At 43.2% G+C, this 23,087-nt stretch overlaps 1 protein-coding gene and 1 long non-coding RNA gene across 3 annotated transcripts; both read right to left on the reverse strand.

Moving 5' to 3' along the window:
- Positions 1 to 4,273: 4,273 nt before the first annotated feature.
- Positions 4,274 to 10,679, reverse strand: pex3 (peroxisomal biogenesis factor 3). Of its 2 annotated transcripts, none has more exons than XM_004084936.3 (12): positions 10,471 to 10,679; positions 9,937 to 10,068; positions 9,090 to 9,171; positions 8,974 to 9,017; positions 8,625 to 8,746; positions 6,135 to 6,201; positions 6,008 to 6,062; positions 5,803 to 5,941; positions 5,651 to 5,721; positions 5,453 to 5,575; positions 4,938 to 5,034; positions 4,274 to 4,859 (listed from the first exon to the last, which is right to left on the reverse strand). In XM_004084936.3, the coding sequence occupies exons 1-12, from the start codon at positions 10,541 to 10,543 to the stop codon at positions 4,776 to 4,778; spliced, it is 1,089 nt and encodes a 362-aa protein (XP_004084984.1). In that variant the 5' UTR covers positions 10,544 to 10,679; the 3' UTR covers positions 4,274 to 4,775. The 2 variants fall into 2 exon arrangements, with proteins under 2 accessions (XP_004084984.1, XP_020556012.1); XM_020700353.2 differs by having other exon boundaries at positions 10,614 to 10,663.
- A 5,670-nt stretch (positions 10,680 to 16,349) lies between these two features.
- LOC111947073 lies at positions 16,350 to 18,293 on the reverse strand. The gene is made up of 2 exons (XR_002872872.1): positions 16,951 to 18,293; positions 16,350 to 16,701 (listed from the first exon to the last, which is right to left on the reverse strand). It is a non-coding gene; the product is annotated as an uncharacterized LOC111947073 (long non-coding RNA).
- Positions 18,294 to 23,087: the final 4,794 nt, after the last annotated feature.

Raw genomic sequence — 23,087 nt, forward strand, 5'->3', positions numbered from 1 at the left:
TTACTTTCTTGCAAATAGATTACAATACATCTTAAAATGGTTAAAAAATAATCCAGAAACTAACTCATGGTTAGACTTGGAACAGGCATTATGTGAAAAGATCAACCTGTCAGATCTTCCATTTATTAGCCAAATAGTTAAAAAACAGGATTGTTTCAAAAGTATTAATATAAATGCCACTTTAACAGCCTGGTGGGAATTTCTAAAAATATCAAAATCATCAATTCATCCGTGCAAAATGACACCCATCTGGAACAACCCAGACATCCTCATAAACAAATAAATTATCCACTTCCCAGCTTGGCAAGCAGGGGGCATAAAACAACTAGAGCACATAATTATTGATAGAAGATTCATAACTCCCCAGGAACTTCAAGACAAACATGGAATATATAACTTCTTGGAATATCAGCAACTTAAATCAATTATTACTAAAAAGTTTAAATACAGAGACAACGATTTAAAGCTACCAGATGTAGTTACCAATCTGATCAATTTCTCAATGAATAAAACTCTCTCCAAAATATACAAACTTTTATGTAATTTAGATAACAATATTTCACTTCCGACAACAAAATGGGATGCGGATTTGAGCATCAGCACAGATGAAAGTTTTTGGTCAGAACTTTGTCTAAACACCTTTAAAATGACAAAAAGTCCAAATCTGCAGCTAATCCATTTCAAAACTCTTCACAGAATTTACTACACTGGACAGAGGATGTTCAAGATGGGTCTCAGTAACTCAGACATTTGTTAGCACTGTGACAGTAATCTACCCGACAATTACATGCATGCACTATGGTTCTGCACGCCTGTCCAGGCTCTCTGGCAGCAGGTATGTGCCGATCTATCAGTCTGGCTTAAGGTTTCAATCACAGCTTCACCGTCACTTTGTGTGCTTGGTGACATGAGTGCCATCGATGTAGAATGAGGATTAGGCTCTATCATTTTCATAACTCTATGCATTGCTAAAAAAACTATTTTAATAAATTGGAAAAGCAAAAAAAATATAAATATAAGTCAACACAGAAATCTGCTGCTTGATCATATCAGCTTGGAAAAAATGTCAGCCCAAAGTTCAAGTAACTTTGAAAGAATTCGGTCTCTCTGGTCTCCCGTGGCTGACTCCATGACTTAGGGGGTGGGGGGGGCCTGGTCGTCGCTGCTCCTTGCCCTTCTGCCGTGGTTTGGGGTGGGGGTCGGGGCCTCCGGTGCCTGGCGGGGGGTGGTGGGGGCTCCGTTGGTCGAGGGGTCGGGTCCGGCGTCTGGGTGGGGCGGGCTGGGGCGCTGCGTGGTCCTCTGGGCTTGGGTGTGGGGGTGTGTGGTGGTGGGGGGTGGGGGGGGGGTGGCGGTCTGGCTTGGCTTGGGGGGTGGTCCCTTTGCCTGTGCTGGGGGGGGTTGGCGGGGGGCGCTGCTCGGGGGGGGGGGGCAGCGGCGCTGGATCGGCTTCCCATCTACACCTGGGGCTGGGATCGGCCCTTCCCTGGCTCTGGGGCGGCACTTCCCACTGGGGCGGGACTTCACTGGCTCTTGGGGCCCCCGGTCGCTCTGGGTGTCATCCGCTTCGGCTGCGGGGTCTGGGGTGGGGTGGGGTGGGGGGTCTTGTTGGCCCTGTCCTGTGGGGGGGGCATTCTGGGGGAGGGGGGGGCACTATTGGTACGGGGCAGGGGGGGTTGACGGGTCGGGGTCTCCGCTGAGGCCATCGGCGGTTTCCCCGGCCGGTTGGCTGCCTCGGTCCCGTCGAGGCCTGACCAGAGCTCTTCTAGGGCCGGCGTTTGGGGGTGGGGGCCTGGGCTTGCTCCGGGGGGGGCCGGTGCTTTCTGGCTCCTCTCTCTCTGTGTGGGGGGGTGGTGCTGGGCCTGGGGTGTCGGCGCCTCCGGGGGTGGGGCCCCTGGGCTGGGTGGGCCTGGCCCCCTTGCTGGGGGGGGGCTGGGGGACAGCTGTTTGACCACCCCCTTCCTCATATAACCTCATAATAGGGTGAGGGGGTGGGGGGCTTAGCCTGCGATGAGCCTTGGGGGGGGGTTTACTAGGCAGTGGCCCCCCTCCTATGGTTGCCATATGGAGTGGGCCCCCCCTCTTTCGGTTTTATTTGCACCTTAGACATGTAGGGCCCTTGGTAGGGGGGGTGCTTGGACATCACTGCCAGCAAGCAGCGGATGTCCTCCTAGCACCCTACCCGCCAATTTTAACCGCACCTTAGACATTTAGGGCCCCTTGGTGGGGAGGGTGAGGGGACGTCACTGTGAGTAATCAGGAGATGTCCCCTTAGTGCCCTACCCGCCAATTTTAACTGCACCCCCTTAGTACACACACCCCTCCCCCCTTAATATATACATCCCAACATAAACACACACACATGCACACACACACCTTCTCAAACACACATACACGCACACACATGTTGCAAAGAAGGTGGGACCGTACCCCCCACCTTCCCTGGTGGGGGGTACGGGCCCCTTTGCAACGGCGGCGGTGTCCCCGGGGTGCCGGATTCCTGGGCCCGGCGGTGCTCTCTCCGCGCGGTGGGGGGGTTCACATTACATCTGAGCCGGGGGTGTCTGGTCCCTGGGGGGTGGGTTCTGGTCCTTGCTCCTGGGTGCTGGGCCCCGCCAAATTTCCAACTGTGGCCGAGCCTGGTCGGGCCATATTTACAACACCCCTTGTGGGCCCTCTTTGCTGATCGCTGACCGCGGCGGGCCCCCTGCCTCGCTCCTCCCTGGACCAACCGTGGGCCGGGCGGGTGGCTGCCTGGAGTGCGGGGCGGGTCTCCCTTGGGGGGTCCTGGCTCGTACCTGGGGTTGGGGCGGGGGGATGCCCGGAACTCCTGGGTGGTGGTGGGGTGCTCGTTTGGGGCTGTGGGCGTCCTTCTCCGGTGGGGCCCTGCGTTGGGTTCTCCCGGCGCGGCGGGGGGGCTGCTCTCCTGGTTGGGCTGGGGCGGCGCTCTCTTTCCCTCCGTGCCTCCCTGGCCTCTGGGGGCCTTGCGGCGGCCCTGGCCTGGGTGGCGGGCTTGGTCGCCCGGGCGGCGGTTGTTCCCTGCCGGTTCCCGTGTGGCGTTGGGGGGATTCCGGCTGCCGCTGCGGTGGGGGTCTTGGGGTGGGGATGGCTGGGCACTCTCCCTCCTTCTTTTCACGTTCCACCATCCATTTTAGAAGAACATAAACACTCACCTGAGCACAGGTGTTAGCTCACCTTTGCACTAACAGTTTGCATGATTGAATGACTGAAATATTTCACACTAGTTGGTTTTAAGGCATAAGTATGCGTGTGAACACTATCTGTTTTGTGTGCATGTTGACAGGTGGACATTTTTGCAGCTAGCAGGTGTGTTTATATCATTTGAGTGTGTGTGTGGACAGGCCCCGCCCTTTTTGTACTACATTTGAACCTTACCGTAACGATAAACAACCAGTAAACTTGTTGCTTTATGCTGCTTCATGGTCTTACCCCCCTTCCCCTCCTATTATCACCCCTACCCCCGCTCTCTCTAACGTCCCTCTCTCTTCTTCCCCTCTTTCCTTTTCCGTCCGGTCCAACACCAAAGATTTTCAGACATGATTGAAATTAATAAAGTTTGGCCTCAATTACAAAAGGGGTTTATTCAGACATACCTTTGGTTTGTCTGAAGATGAATAACCCCTCTTGTTAAAGTAAAATATGTCCAACACAAGAGGCCCTCAGCTCTCATCTGTCTGCCCAGCTGTTGGACAGGACAAGTTAAAAAAAATAAAAATAAAAAATAGAATGCGCTTTATATTTTAGGTAAAGTCTTTTACCTAAAAGTTTGGGGAACAGGAACAAATTTGTAAAGATTCAGTGAGACACATTTGCCCCTGTGTCTGTGTTGTCTTCCACAAATGTGTTAGTCTGGTTACAGTTGCTCTTCCTGCTCTTTTAGTTTCTCTTCTGATTTCTTAAGGAATCAGAAAACGTAACTGCCTCAGAAAAAGATGGGCAGAGAAAGCTGCGGGCCTCAGGAACCTTCAAATGCTGGAGTAAAGTGGACAGGAGGGAAAAGATGGTTCGACAGAAGAGATGTGGAACACGCCAAAATGCTGAGTCTTTGTGAGCTGGATCTGAACCAAGACCCATACCAAGATTTAAAAAAGACCCAATAAGAGGACTACAGCCTGAGAAAAGAGCTGAACCAGTACCTAAAGCTGAGAAAAGACTCAAAGCACCTGCTTAGCAGGACTTGAACCAGAAGATGGGGCAGGATCTGAATCAGGACCAGAACTCTCTACTGGAGGAGAAGCACTAACAGTAAAACCAATACAGTCCAAACTTTATTAAAAGACACAAATCTGCTTTTGATTCCGAACAGATGTGACAGATAACCTCACCCCCTCCCATCATGGCGCAGTCTACAGTGGGTGGCCGACTGCTCGGAGACTCCAACAGGCCGCTGCGGCACAGCTCCACACAGCTCTGAGGCTGGGAATTGAACGTTTCTTTCAACTGTTTTCATCAGAATTTGAATCCAGGTCGGCTCCAAAGTTTAAAGCAGTCAGAGCCCTGAAGCAGCAGCTGCCATGAAAACCACAGTCTGCAGGGGTGCAGGTCTGATGAGCCGCAGGACAGATGACCGATCCGCCCCCGCTCAGGGGTGGGGGGTGACTGCTGCGCCTCCCCACACACCGTTTCTGAAGCAGAGGGAGGACGACTGCAGGCTCTGCTTCAAACACAGACCGTCTCCCGTTCAGGGTGATCGTCAAAAAAAAAGAGGGGGGCGGCATGTACAGCAGGACTCCTGCCAAAGCTCCTCCCCCTTTCGGTCATTTCTGCAGCTCCTGTGGTGTGCTGAAGGTCTCATAAACATTGGCTGCAAACTTCTTCATGTGGTCGCTCATCAACAGCTCCTGAAGGGAATAAGGAAGAGAAGATCCTGAGATCAGATTTCTACTGAAGGACGTCAACGCGGCAGCAGAGGCGTATACCTGCACGAAGGGGCTGGGGGCGTCGCTGCAGATGCTGTTGATCTGACCGTTGACAATAGGGACGATCTTCGCCAGAGGCAGACTGACCACAGACAGGCTGAGCAGAGACAGGTACAGGTAAGAATGGCTCTGCAGATGTCCTCACAGTAACATTTTTCTAATACTGTGTTTTATTTCAAAGTAGTTGATGCCTTTTGGTTTATCATTTGTACATTTGCCTCCTCAAATTTTAGCCAGTGTTTCTTTCCTTTTTATGTCCTTTTTATTGTTGCTTTATATCTAATGTTCTTAAGACTTTGTTTCTAAACACCTTGTGTTTGATAGCATGTTGATGAAAAGTGCTATATAAAGAATATAATTGATTATTCTGATCAATCTCAACCTAAGACCAGCTGTTTGGAAAGACGTGGAGGATAAAACGCATAAAGGTGCTCACTCTGTCCAGAATTTCAACAAGTGTTCTTCGTAGCATTCTAAGTTGTTGGGAGCAAAATATGGCAAAGTACAAAGATTACCTGTCAGGTGCAGAAGAGGGGGCGGAGCCACCCAGAGGTGGGCGAAAAAACTCTGCCAGGTTGTCAAGAAGACGGGAGAAAGCACGGTTCAGGCAGGCGGCAAGGACAGCCGAAAAGTCTGGACTGCACACACACACACACACACACATATGGATTGGGTGACTGCTGCACTAACACTGCTGCGCAGGTGAAGCTCACCTGTCTAGCATGTCCCGTGTCTCGTTTAACAGTCTGATGGTCATGACGTCGTTCTCAGTGAGTCCGCATGCCTGGGGGGCAGAGAGGAGACTGAGAAAATGTTTGCTCCCGAAGGGCGGGGGGGGGGGGGGGGGGGGGTCCGTGTCACACACCTGATCAGCAAGGGCACTCTCATCATCAGACAGCAGGTACCAGGACAGCGGGTGTCTGGACGCCCCCTCCACCTCAGCTCTGATCCAGCTGAGCTGCTGCTCCACATCCAGCAGAGACAGAGTCTGCTTCAGGGACACACTGAAACAGCAGCGGATGCATCACAGCCACGCCCACCACGTGGAAACCTCTCAGGTTGATGCTCACCCCCCCAAGGAGCTGTGCACGGCCCTCTTCACCACACTGATCAGTTCCATCAGACCTGCAGAAACAGAGGCTGTCAGACATTGGGGGCCGCAGCAGTCCTGCAGGTGTGGCTGACAGAGCCCCTCACCATCTCCCAGCAGGTGTTGGATGCTGGACAGGTACTGCTGCTGGACATCTGGAGGAGCCAGAGGCGTCTGGGGAAACAGATGATGACGCTCAGTCTAACTCTAAACTCACACCCCACTCCATGTCTGAGCCTTTTCTGGAATGATACTGCTATAAGGGCCACAACAGGGAGGGGGCGTCGCTACTCCCTCCCTTCAAATGCCCTCACACCTCCCAGCCTAGAACCCCCCCCCCCCCCCAGTGTCTGTGTTCAGGGGTTTGCAGTGCTCAGCAGAAATGAGGACACCCCCTCTAAAAAGTACGAATTTAAACAGTAGCTCAAAGAACAAAAGAAACATTTCCAAACAAGATTAGGTTTTATTGAACACATTCTTAACTCCATGAAAATAACGTTCCTGATCTAACTCAGATCACATCATCTTCAGTTTTACTTACATTGGTTGAATAAAAAAATAAAATGAATGCACATAGCAACAAAAACGACTACATCTAGTATTTTGAATGAGGACTGTGGTTTTAAAGGACAGTACTAAGGATGGGTATCGTTAAGGTTTTAACAGTACTACTACTCTTATTGATACAGCTTATCGATCCCATATATTAACGAAACTCTTACCAATACTTTTTGAGGACAATAAATAAATAAATAACAAATTAAGAACATAAAGTGTTTTATTTCCTCATTATGCAACAATGTTTCTTTTAACAAAACATTAACAAAAGTTGTTCAGAAGCAATGCATTGTGGTCTACATTTGCCAATCTAGTGAGCATCGATGCACACTGGTTTCTCCCAGAGACTTCTGGGAGATTTGCAGGGCACTGGATTTGGGAATAGTAGATTCAGACAGAACTACAGAATGGCGAACACACTATATAGTGAGCAGTGAAGGAATTCGGACACAACCAATGACTGCGTGTTCTCCTTTTTGCAACATTCATTTGGTAGGAAAATCCCCTTTTTGTGTGTGCAAATGAACATATGGTGTTTGCAATCAATGGCCATCCTTTGTAGGTTTATTTTGTAGTTTAGTATTTTACAGAAAATGTTGATTCTGACAGGACACTAAAGCTTTTCTGACAAATGTAGTGGGTTGTACTCATTCATGCTGAGCTCTGTGCTTAGGGGTGAGACAATAACTGCAAACGTGATCATCTAATCACCTCATTTATTTATTGAAAGTTCTGCATATGGTGCGTGATTTGAACTACTGCAAACTACTTCTGTGGGAAACCTTTTATTATTGTTCTCCTCCACTGTAACACCCCCAACACTTGTACACGCTCTCACTCACTCTCGCGTGGTGTGCCCTCCTTCCTCCTACACACGCAGCGTGCTGACACACACACATACTCATTCTACAACACCTATATAGTTAGTAGTTAGTTGTTACTGTTATTTGTTAATAAAGAATACTGCGTTGTAATTGTGAATTGTATTCATTTCCAACGCGGCCGCCGGGGGACTTTGTGTTTGCCGGGGGGGGTAACCGTGACTCCTACTGCTTCATCACCGCGCTGATCAAAAATCCCACACCCTCACAGCACTACCTGTGCTGAACTTTTTCAGGCTTGGGAGGTTCTTCCACATCCTGTTGTCTGCCTCTATGGCCGCATTTACACTGCATGGTTCAAGTGACCCGATTTTTTCCTCTCATGTGGCGGGACACTGTTGCTCTGGAACACGCTAGAAGCCGTTTATTTCTTTGCTTGGAGCAAACTGTTAGTGCAGAACAACGTCTGCAAACACTTCCTCGTTCAAAACTCAGAAAGAGCACATATGGCCGAGCAGCCCCCCTTTTTCCTCTCCTGCGCATCCCCGTCCAGCCTCATCCAGGAGCGCCCAAGGCAACGCCTCCTTTGTCACTGCGTTGCCTCCATGACAACCGCAGTCACACAAAAAACACAACAAAAGGGGGGGGGGGGGGGGGGGGGGTTGCCAGGCTAAACGTTTGCCGTTTGGACCAAATGTGTTTTTATTACTGTTATGATTATTATTAAGGGCCTGCTCGCTCATATTTTTTTTAATCCGTGCTCAGATCCGCGGAAGGTGGAAATGCTGCTACGTAGTCCTCAGAACGTCTATGTTTGATAGTTTCAGCATTGTATAGTGTAAATGCAAAAGTTAATTCTGACTAAAATACATTTTTTTCTGACGTCAGAGTCCTGAAAGAGTAGAAGGGACTCAGCAACCTCTGCTCAAGGAGCCTGCAGTCAGGGGGGGGGGGGGGGGGGGGGTCTATACCCAGGCCTTTAGGGCCGGCCTCCCGATGGTTTTCCAGAAACCCAGAGGATCTGCTGTCGATTACCTAGATGAGGTCTGTTTAGCCAATAAGTTGCTTCACTTAGCAGGCTGGCTCGAAAACATGTCAGACACTGGCCCCCGAGGCTGAATTGGACACCCTTGAATTAGGGTTCAGTGTGTCACAATGTGTGTGTATGTGCAAATAGCCTGAAGGGCTAAAGTCATATCAGTTATGTGCACTCCTTACCGTTGGGCTCCTCCCTGCAGAGTTATCCAGGTACAGGTACCCCCCAATGATGTTGAGCTGGACTCTGAGCAGAACCACCAGCATGCAGGAGCTGTACACAGCCACTATGGTCCGTGTAAAACCTGAATGAAGCAGTTTGTGAGAGAGAAGGGCAGCAGCATTAACAAAAACAGCTTCCTCTTTAACCAAACCAGTGACATTTGAGACTGAAGAAATGCTTTTACCACCTACATCTGAAAGATTCAGAACTTTTTTTACTTTTAATAAGCAATAAGGAGATTAGAAACGAGACAGATGAACTTGGACAAACGTGAAACTGGTTAACCCTCTGGAACCTTCAAACACTCACTAATGATCTTCAGATCCTCCCAGATCTCCAACTTGTTGGCTGGTCTGTGAGACAAACACAGAGGGTGAACCTCCACACTTCACTCATCTCCAGCCTTCATTCAAGCTTCTGCTCACTTGGTTTTCAGCAGTGTGGTCAGACTCTCTGAGTCCAGATGGGTCATAATGGCTTCTCTGAGTGGGGGGAGCATGGACAGCACTGCAACACAAAAACCTGTGTGAGAGCCATGAAGCACTGTCCCCGTCCCACATCAGTGAGGGACAGCTGCCTTAAGGCCCGTTCACACCGGGACGAATTTCGTCGGCGATTTTCGCCGACGTTTAACGCCTCGTGACTAAACAAAGGGCCCCAATGAGAGTGTGCACACCGACGCGAAAAAACGCCACGCGACAAAGCGTCAGAAAAAAAAAACGCCTCGGGTTCGTTTTTTTTTTTTCGACGCGTCGCGTCGAAATCTACTCGACCAATGAGAATGGCGCTTTTGCTCACGTGTCTGGAGCTTCTGAAGTTACAGTAAAACACAACTTGGGGGCGCTCAAACACAAAACTGCCTTGCTGAGCACACATACCAGCGAAGAAGATAGACCCCAAGTAGCGTCTACACAGCCGCGAAGCAATAATGACGGACATTCTAAAACATCCCCGAACCAAGCACCAGTTGGAGCTACTGGTGCTTGAAATATTCATGTTTTCTTTGTTTGATTCTGACAAGCGTGTAAATACTTGCTCTCTTCTTCTGAGTGAAAAGCGACTTTAAGAAGCGTAAAGTTGCGCAGCGCCACCTTGTGTACAGGAGTATTTCTGTTTTACATTAAGCGCCATCTAATGTCAGGGAATGAAATTGCATGTTCACTCCACTCATCGTCAGCGAAAATCGCCTGGGTGTGAACACAAAAAACGTGGCGAAAAACGCTGGCGAATAACGCCTGGCGAATATTCGTCCCGGTGTGTACGGGCCTTTACCCGTCATGTTGCAGGTCCTCTGGTTGCTCTCAAAGTGGAACTGCCTCCTGGCCTGAGCGATGTACTCTGCAGCCTCCTTCTCCTGGACCTCCTTCAACTTCTTCTGGGCATATTTTCCCAGCAGGTAAACTCCTTAAAGGAATGGGGAGTGGTCTGTCTGAGCAAACTGTTCTTTTGAATTACTAACACAGAAACCCCCACAGATCAAGCAGCAAACAAGCTGAAACCACAAAGTCTGTTCCTTCAGATCTGCAGCCAGCATTCCCATAATATCACATTACAAAAACAGACACTAAGATGCAGATAAGCTAACCTCACTATACTACTTGGCAATTCAACAGTCGCCGTGAACGTTATTAATATTAGTTGGAAAGTAACTTCAAGAAAACGAGTTTTTTGCATCGGAGACGTAAGAGGTTATTTACTGCAGACGGACCTCCCCAGTTCTACGTATTTTAAATATGAATGTATCGGTTTAACGTAATAAGACTACAAAATGCTGCTGTTAGCAAACAGGCTAACAGAATAATGTACCTGCAACCACAGCTCCCGTGAAAAGAAACTTCCTTTTGTGGCGTTTAATAAAGGACCCCACAGAGGAAAACATCTTTGCGAAGTCGAAGAAGTTCTAAATTAAAAAAATAATATAAAAAACATCCGACGTGGAGTTTATTTACATTTCAGCCGCTCACACGAGCTGCACACACTGTAACGGAAGAGGAAAAAAAGGCCTCGGAAATGACGTCATTCTCCTTTTTCTTGTGTAGTTTTATGGACGCATTACCGCCACCACCCGGGCCCTGTTCCAGAAAGCTGCATAATTTGGTTTTTAAATAAAACTCTTTTGAACAAAATACAAGTACACAACACGAGAAAGAACCATTCAATGTACAATGTACAAGGAATGTACACAGCATATACTATAGACTATATTAAATAACAATAGGGGTGATTACATAAATATCTGCAAAGATTGACAGATTTCACTAGTTTTGAGGGCCTTTCTGCTGGTGGAGTATGACACTGATTTTATATAAAAATCTTTGATGAATTGGGGGAAGTATGGTGTTTTCTTATTACATTAACATTCATGTATGTAGTATTTCACCTGAAGAATTAATACATTAATTATTAAAATAAATATAAAAAAATAAGACCTTCGTATGACGGAGTTTTAGGGCCACCCAAAAAAAAAAGTACATACGTTTTTTTCCTTTCCTTTCTGTGTTTGCCATGGTTTCGCAATCAATGAATATTCATTTGTGGGCGTTTCACGGACTATTTATGGGCAACTATAGGCTTGTCATGAAGCCGCAAAAGCTGCGCTGCATTTAGAATCGGTTGTGATTTATTAAGGGAAAGATGCGTAGGATGTGCGTGCGCGAGTTGGATAGTGTTACAAAATGCAGGGGGATACAACAGAAAAATAAATTGTCTCAGATACTTGGAATATCACTCAGGGTGTCATAAATTGTTATGGCTTTAGGTGAGTCGATTAACTTTATAGATTTTAAGTATAAATTGATCTCATTGTTAAAGAAGTTAAAGCTGGGGTGACATTTCTGTAACCTATTTTTGTGTATAAAAAACTTGGCTAAACATAACACAGTATTGATACATACATTATTTACATTGTTGTGTAGTGACAGGCCAAAGATTATTACTTCTTTGGAAAAGAAGTCCATGATGAATGGGAATTTATTTTTAACCATTTGTAAACATCCAACCAGAACACTTGAACAACATCACACAGGAAGAATCTGTGGTCGATGTCTTCAACAGCAGTTTGGCAGAAGGAACAGCTGTTGTCATCAATGTTGAAACGTAATCTAAGTCATTCTTTTGTAGGATAAATATCATTCATAATTTTGAAGTGTGTTTCTTTAACTTTTGGGGGAATAGGAAGTTTCATGAAATCGGTTCTTAATTTAGTAACAACATTTTGTTCACATTTTTGCAGTATATTATTTTTGTTCTGTCGACCAGGAAAAAACCTTTCTATGAACCAATTTCTGATGAAAGAGTTATTACATTTTCTGTCCATAAGAGGGCAACCTTCAATCGATAATGTGGCCAACTGTGGTTTTATCATTACGTGTGTCATTGTGTTCCTTGTTAGAAATACAAATTCTCGAGGAAGAGAATTACTGACTTTTAAGAATTCTGAAATAGGAGGATTAAAGTTATGTCTTAAACAAAATAGTTCATAGTCTAATAAATTTCCCTCCGTATCCATCAGATCAGACACCGACCAGACACCTCTGTCAAACCATTCAGCACAAAACAAAGATTTGTTTCTGTGGAGGATGTATCTGTTGTTCCAAATAATATTTGAGTGTGGCGAGAAATTATGCACATATAATATTTTACAGTATAGCAGAATTTGTTTGTGGAACTCTGATAATGCTATATGGAGCTTATTAATGTCAAAATCACTAATAAGCATCAACTTTAACCCGCCTAATTTGTTAAATAAATGATTTGGGACACAAAACCAGAAGGATTGGTTGTGTTTGATCCACGATTTCAACCAGTTTATCTTCAGGGTTCCGTTAAGACAGTCAAAATCAATAACTTTGAGACCCCCATCCTTAAATTCTTTGACCATGTAGTTCTTTTTCATGTAATGAGGCTTGTTTCTCCAAATAAAGTCAAAATTCATTTGGTTGATGGATATTATCACTTTGTTTGAGATGGCATTAGAGTAAGATGAGTAAATAAATCTGTACAAACCCTCCATCTTTGTCAGACAGATCCAGCAGCCATGTGTCTCTTTGGAGCCACGTATTCAACCTCGTCTTACATTCATCAAGTTTTTCACCCACATTCCTCGATTGGCTTATTTTTTGGTCTTTGTTGATGTGGATGCCCAGGTACTTCATTTCTGACTTAATGGGGATATGATTGATTTCTTTTAAAGGTGTGTCATGAATGGCCAATAGTTCACATTTCTTTAAATTTAAGTTGAACCCTGATGTTTCGGAAAAGTGTTTGACTTTTTCAATAGCTGCTGTCATTTGATGCTCATCTTTTAAAGACAGTGTTGTGTCGTCTGCTAGCTGGCTAATAATGATCTCTGTGCCCAAGACATTGAACTTTTTGATGTCATAACAATTCCTAATGTAAATGGCCAACATCTCAGTAGCTAATGAGAACAGATATGGAGAGATAGGACAACCTTGAGGGATTCCTACATCAACTTTGAAACTTAGGGTGGTGCCATTAGGAAGGATAACATAGCTGTTGATATTCTGATATAGACCAGGTTCTTAAATTTAGTGCCAAACCCAACATTCTCCAGTCCTGTCATCATAAACGGATGCTCCACTGAATCAAAGGCCTTGTAAAATCCAGAAAGAGAATAAAACCATTATCTTCTATAAGATGTCAGTATTCAATGATGTCCATAACCAGTCTGATATTATTATGAATTGAACGGCCCTTCAGAAAACCAGATTGTGTTTCTGTAATAAGTTCTGAAAGTTCCGTCTGGAGACGAGAAGCGAAAATGTATGTCAATAATTTGTAGTCTGAATTTCTTGTTCATTTCATGTTTCATTGTAGTTGGAAGTGTGCAGGTCTCATACATTTCCAGGACTTTTTACAGTAAATTTCTGAAATCTTCCCAAAGTGTCTATAAAAGTTCCCTATGTGAACCCATCTGAACCAGGAGATTTATTAAGAGAGAGTCGACTAATGACAGCATCAAGCTCAGAGATTAAAAGTTGATCATCACACGTTTGTTTAAAATTGTTGTCTATTTTGGGGATGTGTTGCGCAATCTCTTTTAAATAATTGTTACAGTCTATTCCTGAAAATGTAGAGCTGTAGAGGTGGCTATAAAATCTATACATTTCTGAGGATACAGCTTTTTCATCAGTAATTTCCATATCATTCACTAGAAGTGACTTTAGGCTTTTCCTTTTTTGCCTTCTCTTCTCCAGGCTGCAAAAATATGCTGAATTTTTCGCCCTCTTCTATCCATCTTGCTCTGGATCTGATGTCTGCTCCTCGGGCTCTCTGAGTATAAAGCTCATCTAATTTAGATTGTAGGTTTAATATCTGTTGTCTTTCATCCTCAGACGGGTTAGATTTACAACAAAGATCATTCAGCTGTTCTATTATGTCCAGCTCTTTTTTATCCAGATTTGATTTTAACTTTTTACTAAAGTAAATTGAGAGTTTATGAATTCTGTATTTAAGGTATTCACATTTTCTGATGGGGAATCAAGTTCCTCAGATGTCTCTATTTCTGAAATCAGTGATTTAATTTCTTGGCAATAATCAATATTTTTAATAAGGCTGGAGTTGAATTTCCAGCACTTATTCAAGTACTTTATACTGTTTTTGGGTTTAATGTACAAGATTACGCTACAATGGTCTGTTAGCGGCGCTGCTGATATGTTCGTACGCACGTCCTATGTTTCATCCGTACGCCACTTCTGACGCAAATCCTACGCAGAGTTTTATAAATGAGGCCCCTGCTTATAGAAGGATGGGAGTTTTACTGGGAGTTTCTCAACATTATAGTTCAAAATAAAGTAAAAGCCTCCAAAACGGAAGAAAACCTAAAATGGTATAATTTTCAAGATAGAAGTGGGGCTCGTAGGAAAATGTTTGGCCCAATTAATTTTAAGAGTATTATTGAGTGTTGAAGTCTAAAAAATTGAGTCTTGGTTATCAGAAGGCTACCTCCTAAAGATAAGTCCCTGTGTAGTCATTGATTATGTTTTTTTGTTTTATTTTCTGTTTGATTTGATTTTTCGGGTCGAATCTAGGAATGGAGCCATGTCTCTTTTTAATAGAGCTGTTACTATTTGAGTACAAGGTATTACTGCAAAAATTCTTCAAAACAAAATAATTCTAAAGAGTTGAAAATAAAGTTTTGTCTAATTGTGTCAAATGCCTTATAAAGGTCCAGGAAAAGAATTAAGCCATCATCGGGTACCAAATCAGAGTAATCCAGAAGATCTAAAAGTAGTCTGATATTAGAGATATGCCTGTTTTTCATGAAGCCTGACTGTGTTTCATCAATGATTATATCCATAACTTCTTTGATACTATTAGCAAATATCAAAGCCATAACTTTATAATCAGTTTGTGCTCTGCTTTGTTCACTAGAAATGACTTATTGAAATGACTGGGGCGGCCGTGGTGCAGTGGTAGGGCGGTCGACCCATGACCTTAATATTGAAGGATCAATTCCCACCTTGCACGCCCATGAGTCAAAGTGTCCTTGGGAAAGACACTGAACCCCCACCTTGCCTCTGGCTAACAGCAGATTGGCCACCAGTGTGTGACTGGGTGAATAGGTCGGTGACTGTAAAAGCACTTTGTCCTTGTAGGTAGAAAAGCAATATACAAGTATACGCCATTTACCATTGTTTTGGTTCACATAAGTCCAAATAAGGACTTGACAAAATTAGATAATTGGAGGCCCATCACACTGCTGTGTAATGATTATACACTATTGGCACTGGTCTATGCGAACTGGTTCTAGACAAAGTATAGGATAGTTTTCAATCTGCCTTTATAAAAGGAAGAAACATAGCAGGGTGATTAACCCTTGTGCTATCTTAGATGACCCCACCCTTACATCGACGTGTTCTCCCTACCATGCCAGAAGCTTCAGATTTTCATTACTGGCTTAGTCAGAATATTAACCTCATAAAATTCACAGAAGAAGATATATTGTTCTATAACAGTAAGTTATTAAAAAAAAACAATTTTAGTGAACATTCTCCTGATTTGGGGAAAATATCATATTCATTACACAAAAATGGTAAAAAGATCGGCAAAAATTTCTGTTTTAAAAATGAAATCAGACTGTATTTATACCCATTGAAATGCATTCTGTCAGATAAATGCATCTAGACATTAAAGAAAAACACAATTATAAACAACAAACCACAACAAGAATCAAGTTTCTCATGCACGAGGGAGAGGAGCAAATGTGTTGGAAAAGGTCCACCACGTTTCTCTTCTCAAAGGTCTGCCCCTCCCTGTGCTGCTTTTATTAAGAACACAAGTGGGAGGTAACAATTCAAGACAAAGACAAAAAGTTCATTAGGGGGTGTCGTACAATGACCCCTTTGGTTGGATTCTAAGTTTAAACAGTATCACTTATCAGCTGAGGACAGTGTGTCGTAAAACCCCCCTGTTCCTGGCTGGGCATGAGAAGCAGATGACCAAACACACAGAACTGTTTTTAGAAGAGGTAAAAAGGTCAATCTGAGTTAACATTTAAAGAAATACATTTAAACAATGATAATAATAAAACAAATTCCTTCACATACTCCCTCCTATTTATCATTGATAAATGTCAAAATCACACATCCAATATCACATCCCTTTTCAGTTTTCTGTGACATCTTCATTTTCATAACACTATCAATTTACACTCAGATGAGACGTTTTTTTTTTTTTTTTTTTTTTTTTCAAGTCATTTCAATTTCAAAATCATTACAGTCATCTTGTTCTCCCTTTAATAACAAGTTGTATTCTTGACTCAGAAGAACACTTTGTACTCCACCATTCACTGCTCTGGAAATCATAGATTGAATACAAGGAAAAATGCACATAGTGAACACACAACATATGATCAGTACCATAAGAATAGGTGTCACTATTTTTAACAAAGTTGCTACCAGGAACCAAAAGCAAACCAGGAGAAGAAATCCCAAGATTGGGGTTTCCTGTCATCCTGCATTGCCTGTTGAACCTATTCAAGTTGATGTAATGCTTCAGTGATGCTGTGACCTTCATCTGTGTTGTCAGGAATAAATGTACAACAGGTATCATTTAATATTTTACAAACACATCCCTCCTGAGCAACCAATAAGTCCAAAACCAATCTGTTCTGTAGAACCTTAAGTCTCATGCTTGACATTTCTTCATTATAGACTTTAAATGCTTTAATTCAGCGTTCAAAAATAAACCTAATCAATAATCAATGGTCTCAATTCTGAGAGCGTTTTTAGCATTTCCCACTCAGGGAAACAATGCCATAGTTACCTTTTGCCCCGTATTCCAGAGTTTATGGTCTCCAGGTACATCTGATCCCCAAATGGAATCATGTGGCTTGACATCAATAAGGTTACGTCTGTGGCGCAGGTGAGGCTCATGGACTGCAGAAACTATGAAAGTGTGATCTGTGACCTTTACGGGAGCACAAATCCCACTCCAGTCTCTAGGCAGACTGAGGTAGAGGGCCTGCCCACATAACCAAAACATTTGATCAACCACATAAGTACCATTGTTACCTGGAATTAAATCTGGATTAGATCCAACACAACGTCCTCTGGGGCAGGGAACTGCATAACCATGGGAAACTCTGTCATTGATTATCTGGACTGTGAAGGGAACAAGAAGTTCATGACACATCTTCGTCGGCAAAGTTCCTAAAAACTCTGTGCCATTGTTAGTTACGCAATGTGGAAACACAGTTCCTGGTTCCACACTAGCATATGGAGCTAATGATTTTGTCAATTTCAGTTTTTTAAACTGATACAAACTCTTACAACTCGGTCTTACAAGAGTTCCATTTGAAGTGGTGACGGCTCCAGTACTAATATACCCTCTGGTACTATATTCAATAACACAGTCGCTTTTCCACTCAGAAAATTGCTTTGCCTGCAAATTAGGATGTAGGGATGAAGCTTCAATTACAGAACAAACATAGCAATCCGATCTATTCTTTAGTCAGTCAGTAACATAACATACCTATACCAAGAATTTGTCATATACAGGTGAGTTATGTTCATTTTTGGACTATTCAAAACATCATGTTCATCAATACTCAGCCATCGTCGAGAAATGTTTCTTTCCTCACTGGTGGTTCTTCTTGCGGGTGGATAATGATTCCAAAAGAACCAAATCCATGTGGTGGCTCCTGTCAGGAATAGCAGGAACAGTAAACAAAATAAACTGTCTCTTAGCCCAGTTGGACACGCCATGGTGGATATGTACCTATCTTCGGGAGGGAGAGGTTACTAGCACATCACCTCCTCAAGTCCTCTAACAGTGTAGGATCCGTGTAGTGCAAAAGAGTTCTGGTGTGCTTTCTTCCCTAAGACTAGGTGGATGTCTCGGCTTCGCTGACGTTGAGACAAGCAGCTTCTATACAGCTGCCTCCCTTTGTAGTCAGACTTCCCCACCTAGCAGTTGGAATTAGCCTCACCCAGATGCTTTTTCTTGCAGTGTGACAGGTGGATCCAAGACGTCCTTTCAGCAATCTTTACAGCTGTTGGTGTAGTCAGCAGGACTTGGAATGGCCCTTCCCCCCGTGGGCTGGACCAACACTTCCTTTTTATGGCCTCCACAAACACCCAGTCACCAACCTGCACTGGTGAAGTGTCCTGTGGAGATAAGAAGGAATCTGGCACTTGATTTGTCCTTTGTACATCTTTAGTGGTAAACATTTTTCTCAAATAATCCACTAAATTTGCATCATCATCTGGAGAATGTTGCTGTGTAGGATCAATGTCTGGTAACCTATAAGAACGTCCATACAACATTTCAAAAGGCGTTAAAGGTTGACCTGCTGTGCGTGTGATACGCATGCTTAGCTGAACTAAGTCTATGCAGTCAGGCCACTGTCTGTTTGTCTCTTCCATGCATTTCTTTAACTTTGATTTGATAGTGCCATTAGTTCTCTTAACTAATCCTGCACTCTGTGGGTGATAACTACAATGTCTCTTTAAATCAATACAAAGATGTTGAGCCATTTTGTCTATCACTTGATTTACAAAATCTGTACCATTATCACTTCTTATCACTTGTGGTATGCCAAAAGTTGGGATTATTCTTTTACAAATAGCTTTAGCTACTGTAATAGCATCTTGTGTTGCACATGGAAAAATTTCAACCCATTTGGAAAATGCATCAATAATCACTAAACAATATTTCAATCCTTTACTTTTATTCAATTCAATAAAATCCATATGGATTGTATGGAAAGGAAAAGGTGGTTCAGGAAATTTTCCTCTCTTAGGTCTAACATTGCCTTGGGGATTATGATGCATACATGTAACACATTGTTTACAAAAAAATTTTTTTATAGAGTTTATAGAGCATAAATCCACAAGTTGTTTAATATTTCTCTAATAAGTTCATCCTCCCCCCTGTTGAGACATGGCAAAGCCCATGACTCAAAATTGCTGCCCATTTGTACATGGATTTTGGTAAAATAGGTTTCCCTTCTGTGCTGACATAAAGACCTTGTTCAACTTTGCTCCTTTTTCAACCATAAATCTTTTTCTTGTTTCGGTGCACTGTGTTGCATTTCCTTTAAAACATCAGTGGTTGCATCTGCAGTCACATCCTCATTTGTGCATATTTCTACATCTTTTGTTGCAGCTTGCTTTGCTGTTGCATCTGCAAAGGCATTTCCTTTAGAAATATGATCTGTTTTTTTTTGTGTGTGTCCCTCACATTTACATATTGCCACTTTAGATGGTAACATTACAGCAGTTAATAATTCTTTCAGTAAGTCTACATGTGTTACTGGTTTTCCTGTTGATGTTTTAAACCCTCTGTTCTTCCATCTAATGACCACTGGTGGGCATCCTGTAATTAACCCTACATCTGCTGGCTCTTTAGTCCAAAGTGACTGTGGAAGGTCTTTAAGAGAATCTTCCTCTTCCTCTGTCAACATAATTTTCACTCAGCTACTTCTGTCAGTCAGATGCACATTAGCCTGTGTAATCACTACCCAGTTTAATGCAATCCTTTTAAACTAAGTTTCAGGATTGGTAGAAATTCCAGTTTCCGGATCAGTCTGCCAGTCCAAAGTATAGGTCACTTCCTGCACATGTTCTTTCATTTCTTCCCATTTTTCTCGTGAACCTTTAGAACAAGAAATAAATGGAACTGCATCTGCCATTTGTTTCCAACTTGTCACTCTTTCTGTACACATTAAGTTTTTTGCTTCTGGTGTAACTGTCACAGTACAGAAACTAGTTTCATCTTTCCAATAAAAATCATTTATTGTACATTTTTGAAATCCTAGTTTACTCACTGCTTCGTCATATCTCCTGTCAGGACCAGGAGACTTTTTGCATCTTAACATGACATACAGAATGTCTGAAGACATAAAATCTGCATGGGGTGACACTCTGGCTTTTGCTTTCTCCATTAAGTTTTTTGCAGTCTGTCCAAGATCAGTTTTAGGTAGATCTAAAATCCAATAATAGTGTGGTTCACCTCTGCCTTCTAGCACACAGATGTCTGTATCGGGGCAACGTCGTGCTTGCATCCCCCCTTCTCTGGTGGGGTAAATTCCTAACTTTAATCTTATCATGACATCTCTCCCTAAAAGATTAAAAGGACAGTTTGGTGCTAAAACCACAGGAATGCTTGTTGTTTCATTAGTGTCAGGATTTTCAAAACAAACTGGTTTACTCTAATGTTTAGTTTCAATTTGACCATCTGCAGATCTCATTTGTATTGTTTTATTTGACTTAGGAAAATCATTGTAATAACTTCTTATCACAGTTCTACAAGCCCCTGAATCACAAAGAAAAACAAACGATTGTCCCTGAACATAAAGAGTTATTTCTGGCTTTTCCATAAGACAAACTTCAGTGAGATCTAAAAATTCATCACAAATTCGTTGAATTTCTGGTTCAGATTCATTGTTAATCTTGACATTACTTCTACCATCTAGTCAATCTGATTTCTTCCTTTCAGGACAATCTCTCTCCCAATGATCTCTCTGTCCACAAATCCAACATCCATCATCAACCTGCTCTGACCCTCTGTTGCTACTTCCTCTAGACCTTCTTCTAAAATTTTCTTTAAAATTTCCTTTTCCACGACCACAATTTCTCCCTCTGTTCACATTCCTTCCAAAAAACACATCACTACTTTCTTCCTGCCAAAATGTATCTACACTTTGATTCCTAAATTTCTTTCTATTCACCATCAATTTTTTCTGCATGAACAGCAAAATTCACAAACTGTTGTAGTGCTCCTGTTGGTAGATCTATGTAAAGTGTCCTTATCTAGTCTGCAATCTCTGGTCTCATAGCTTGCAGTAAAACTTGTTTCAGCTGCTGTCTATAGGGACCATCATCATTATCTCTGAGTCCACAATTAGCTTTAAAACTTCTTCAAATCTGACTCTAAAATCAGACACTAACTCTCCATCTTTTTGTTTAGTTTGACCAATCTTTCCATAATCAGGTCTCATTGGAAAGGCTTCTCTAATTCTTTGTCCTAAAAGTGTAAGACTTTGAATTAACTCTTAGACTGTTATGCGGAAGAGGTCTGGGTGGATTGTCATCATTCATAGGATTCCTTTACTTTTGCCCAGTCTGCTTTCATAGCAGTCATACATGCTTGCTGACATTCAATGCCATTCAGATGGTAAGCTCTCTGAACTTCCATCATTTGCCCGTGAGAGATAACTCCCCTCACTGCCTTCCGTACATCCTCTAATGTCCAGGTGCTAAGCAAAAGAAGTGTAGGCCTCTGGCCATCTTCTCCAGCTCTAGGATTGGACACTTCAATCATTGGGTTCAGATGACTCTCCAGCTTCTTCCAAACCAACCCCCATAGTTTTACTCCATTCAAGTTTTTTTTCCCTTTTCCTCCTAACATTATTTTTCCTTTTTCTGGTTTATTTAAATCAGTCACTGGTGGGTAAAAACCCGTCAACAGAGGAGCATTTGTCCCCTGGTAGGGAGGAGGTGAGAAATCAGCTGGTTTCTGCTCTCCCCCCCTTTCATCCTGCTCCTGCTCGGTCTGCAGCCTGCTGCAGCCTGCTGTTGCAGGGGTCTGAGTCTCACAACTGATTTATCCTCTTCTTTTTTAGGAATCAGACATGCTTCTCTAGTTTTACTTTTCTGAATGCCATTCTTTATTTTTCGTTGCTTCATTTAAGCACAGTTTTGCACAAATTAATTCTTCACCATTTTTTTGTTTCTTTTTTAGTTTTTAATTCTGTTTTTAATTTGTAACCTTTGAACTAATTCAGTACATTCCCCTTAAAATTGTAGTTGAACCTGGATGAACCTCTTTCCATATATTTTTAATCTCATGTCAATTCAACTTTTTTATTTGAATTCCCCCATTTTTTAATTTTTCCAATTTTTTTTTTATTTACGTTAGTCACAGAGTGTGATCAGAACCAACAGAGAATTTCTCTCAGGACCGAATTTCACTCCCCGTGCAACAAGCTTCTAGGTCAGACCTATTGTCTGATCCGGTCACACGTTTAGGGTCCTCCCAGGAGCAAAACCCGTTTTAGACTCTGGGTTCTTTTCACCTAAAGCCTTATGAGATGAAATCTTGTTCTACCCCAACAAGCAGCCTTGTGTTAACACCGCAAGGTTTCCAGCTGCTCACTGCTTCGAACAAGTTCACTCCTTTCACACATGCACATACATTCACACCAAAAAAAAACTTTTTTTATTTTATTTTTGTTGTTATTCTAGGCCTTTTAGGGACTTGAACCCTCTTACGCGTTTTAGGCTGCAGGACTCGAACCTACACCTTTATTTAGAATTCTGGACTTTTCCGGGACTCCAAACCCACACGTGTTTTAGGCAACAGGACTTGAACCTGTCCCTCAGAATTCTGGGCCACTTCGGGGACTCGAACCCCTGAAAAAGCGCTGTACTTGCCTTGTCGTTGTGGTCTGACTGGTTAACGAATAACGTCAATCCGGACCCAGGGATCAGACCAGTCGATTGGCCGGCGTAGAATTCACTACGACGGACTTTCCTCCGGAGACCTAGTCTCACGGGCTGTGCACAGACTTCAATCGGCATGGTCCTCCCCCAAGGACGCAGATATGTTGTCATCCGGCTCGAATGGACCAAAGAATGTCAGATAAATGCATCTAGACATTAAAGAAAAACACAATTATAAACAACAAACCACAACAAGAATCAAGTTTCTCATGCACGAGGGAGAGGAGCAAATGTGTTGGAAAAGGTCCACCACGTTTCTCTTCTCAAAGGTCTGCCCCTCCCTGTGCTGCTTTTATTAAGAACACAAGTGGGAGGTAACAATTCAAGACAAAGACAAAAAGTTCATTAGGGGGTGTCGTACAATGACCCCTTTGGTTGGATTCTAAGTTTAAACAGTATCACTTATCAGCTGAGGACAGTGTGTCGTAAAACCCCCCTGTTCCTGGCTGGGCATGA

This window comes from Oryzias latipes, chromosome 24 (assembly GCF_002234675.1).
Source record: "Oryzias latipes chromosome 24, ASM223467v1".
NCBI lineage: Eukaryota > Metazoa > Chordata > Actinopteri > Beloniformes > Adrianichthyidae > Oryzias > Oryzias latipes.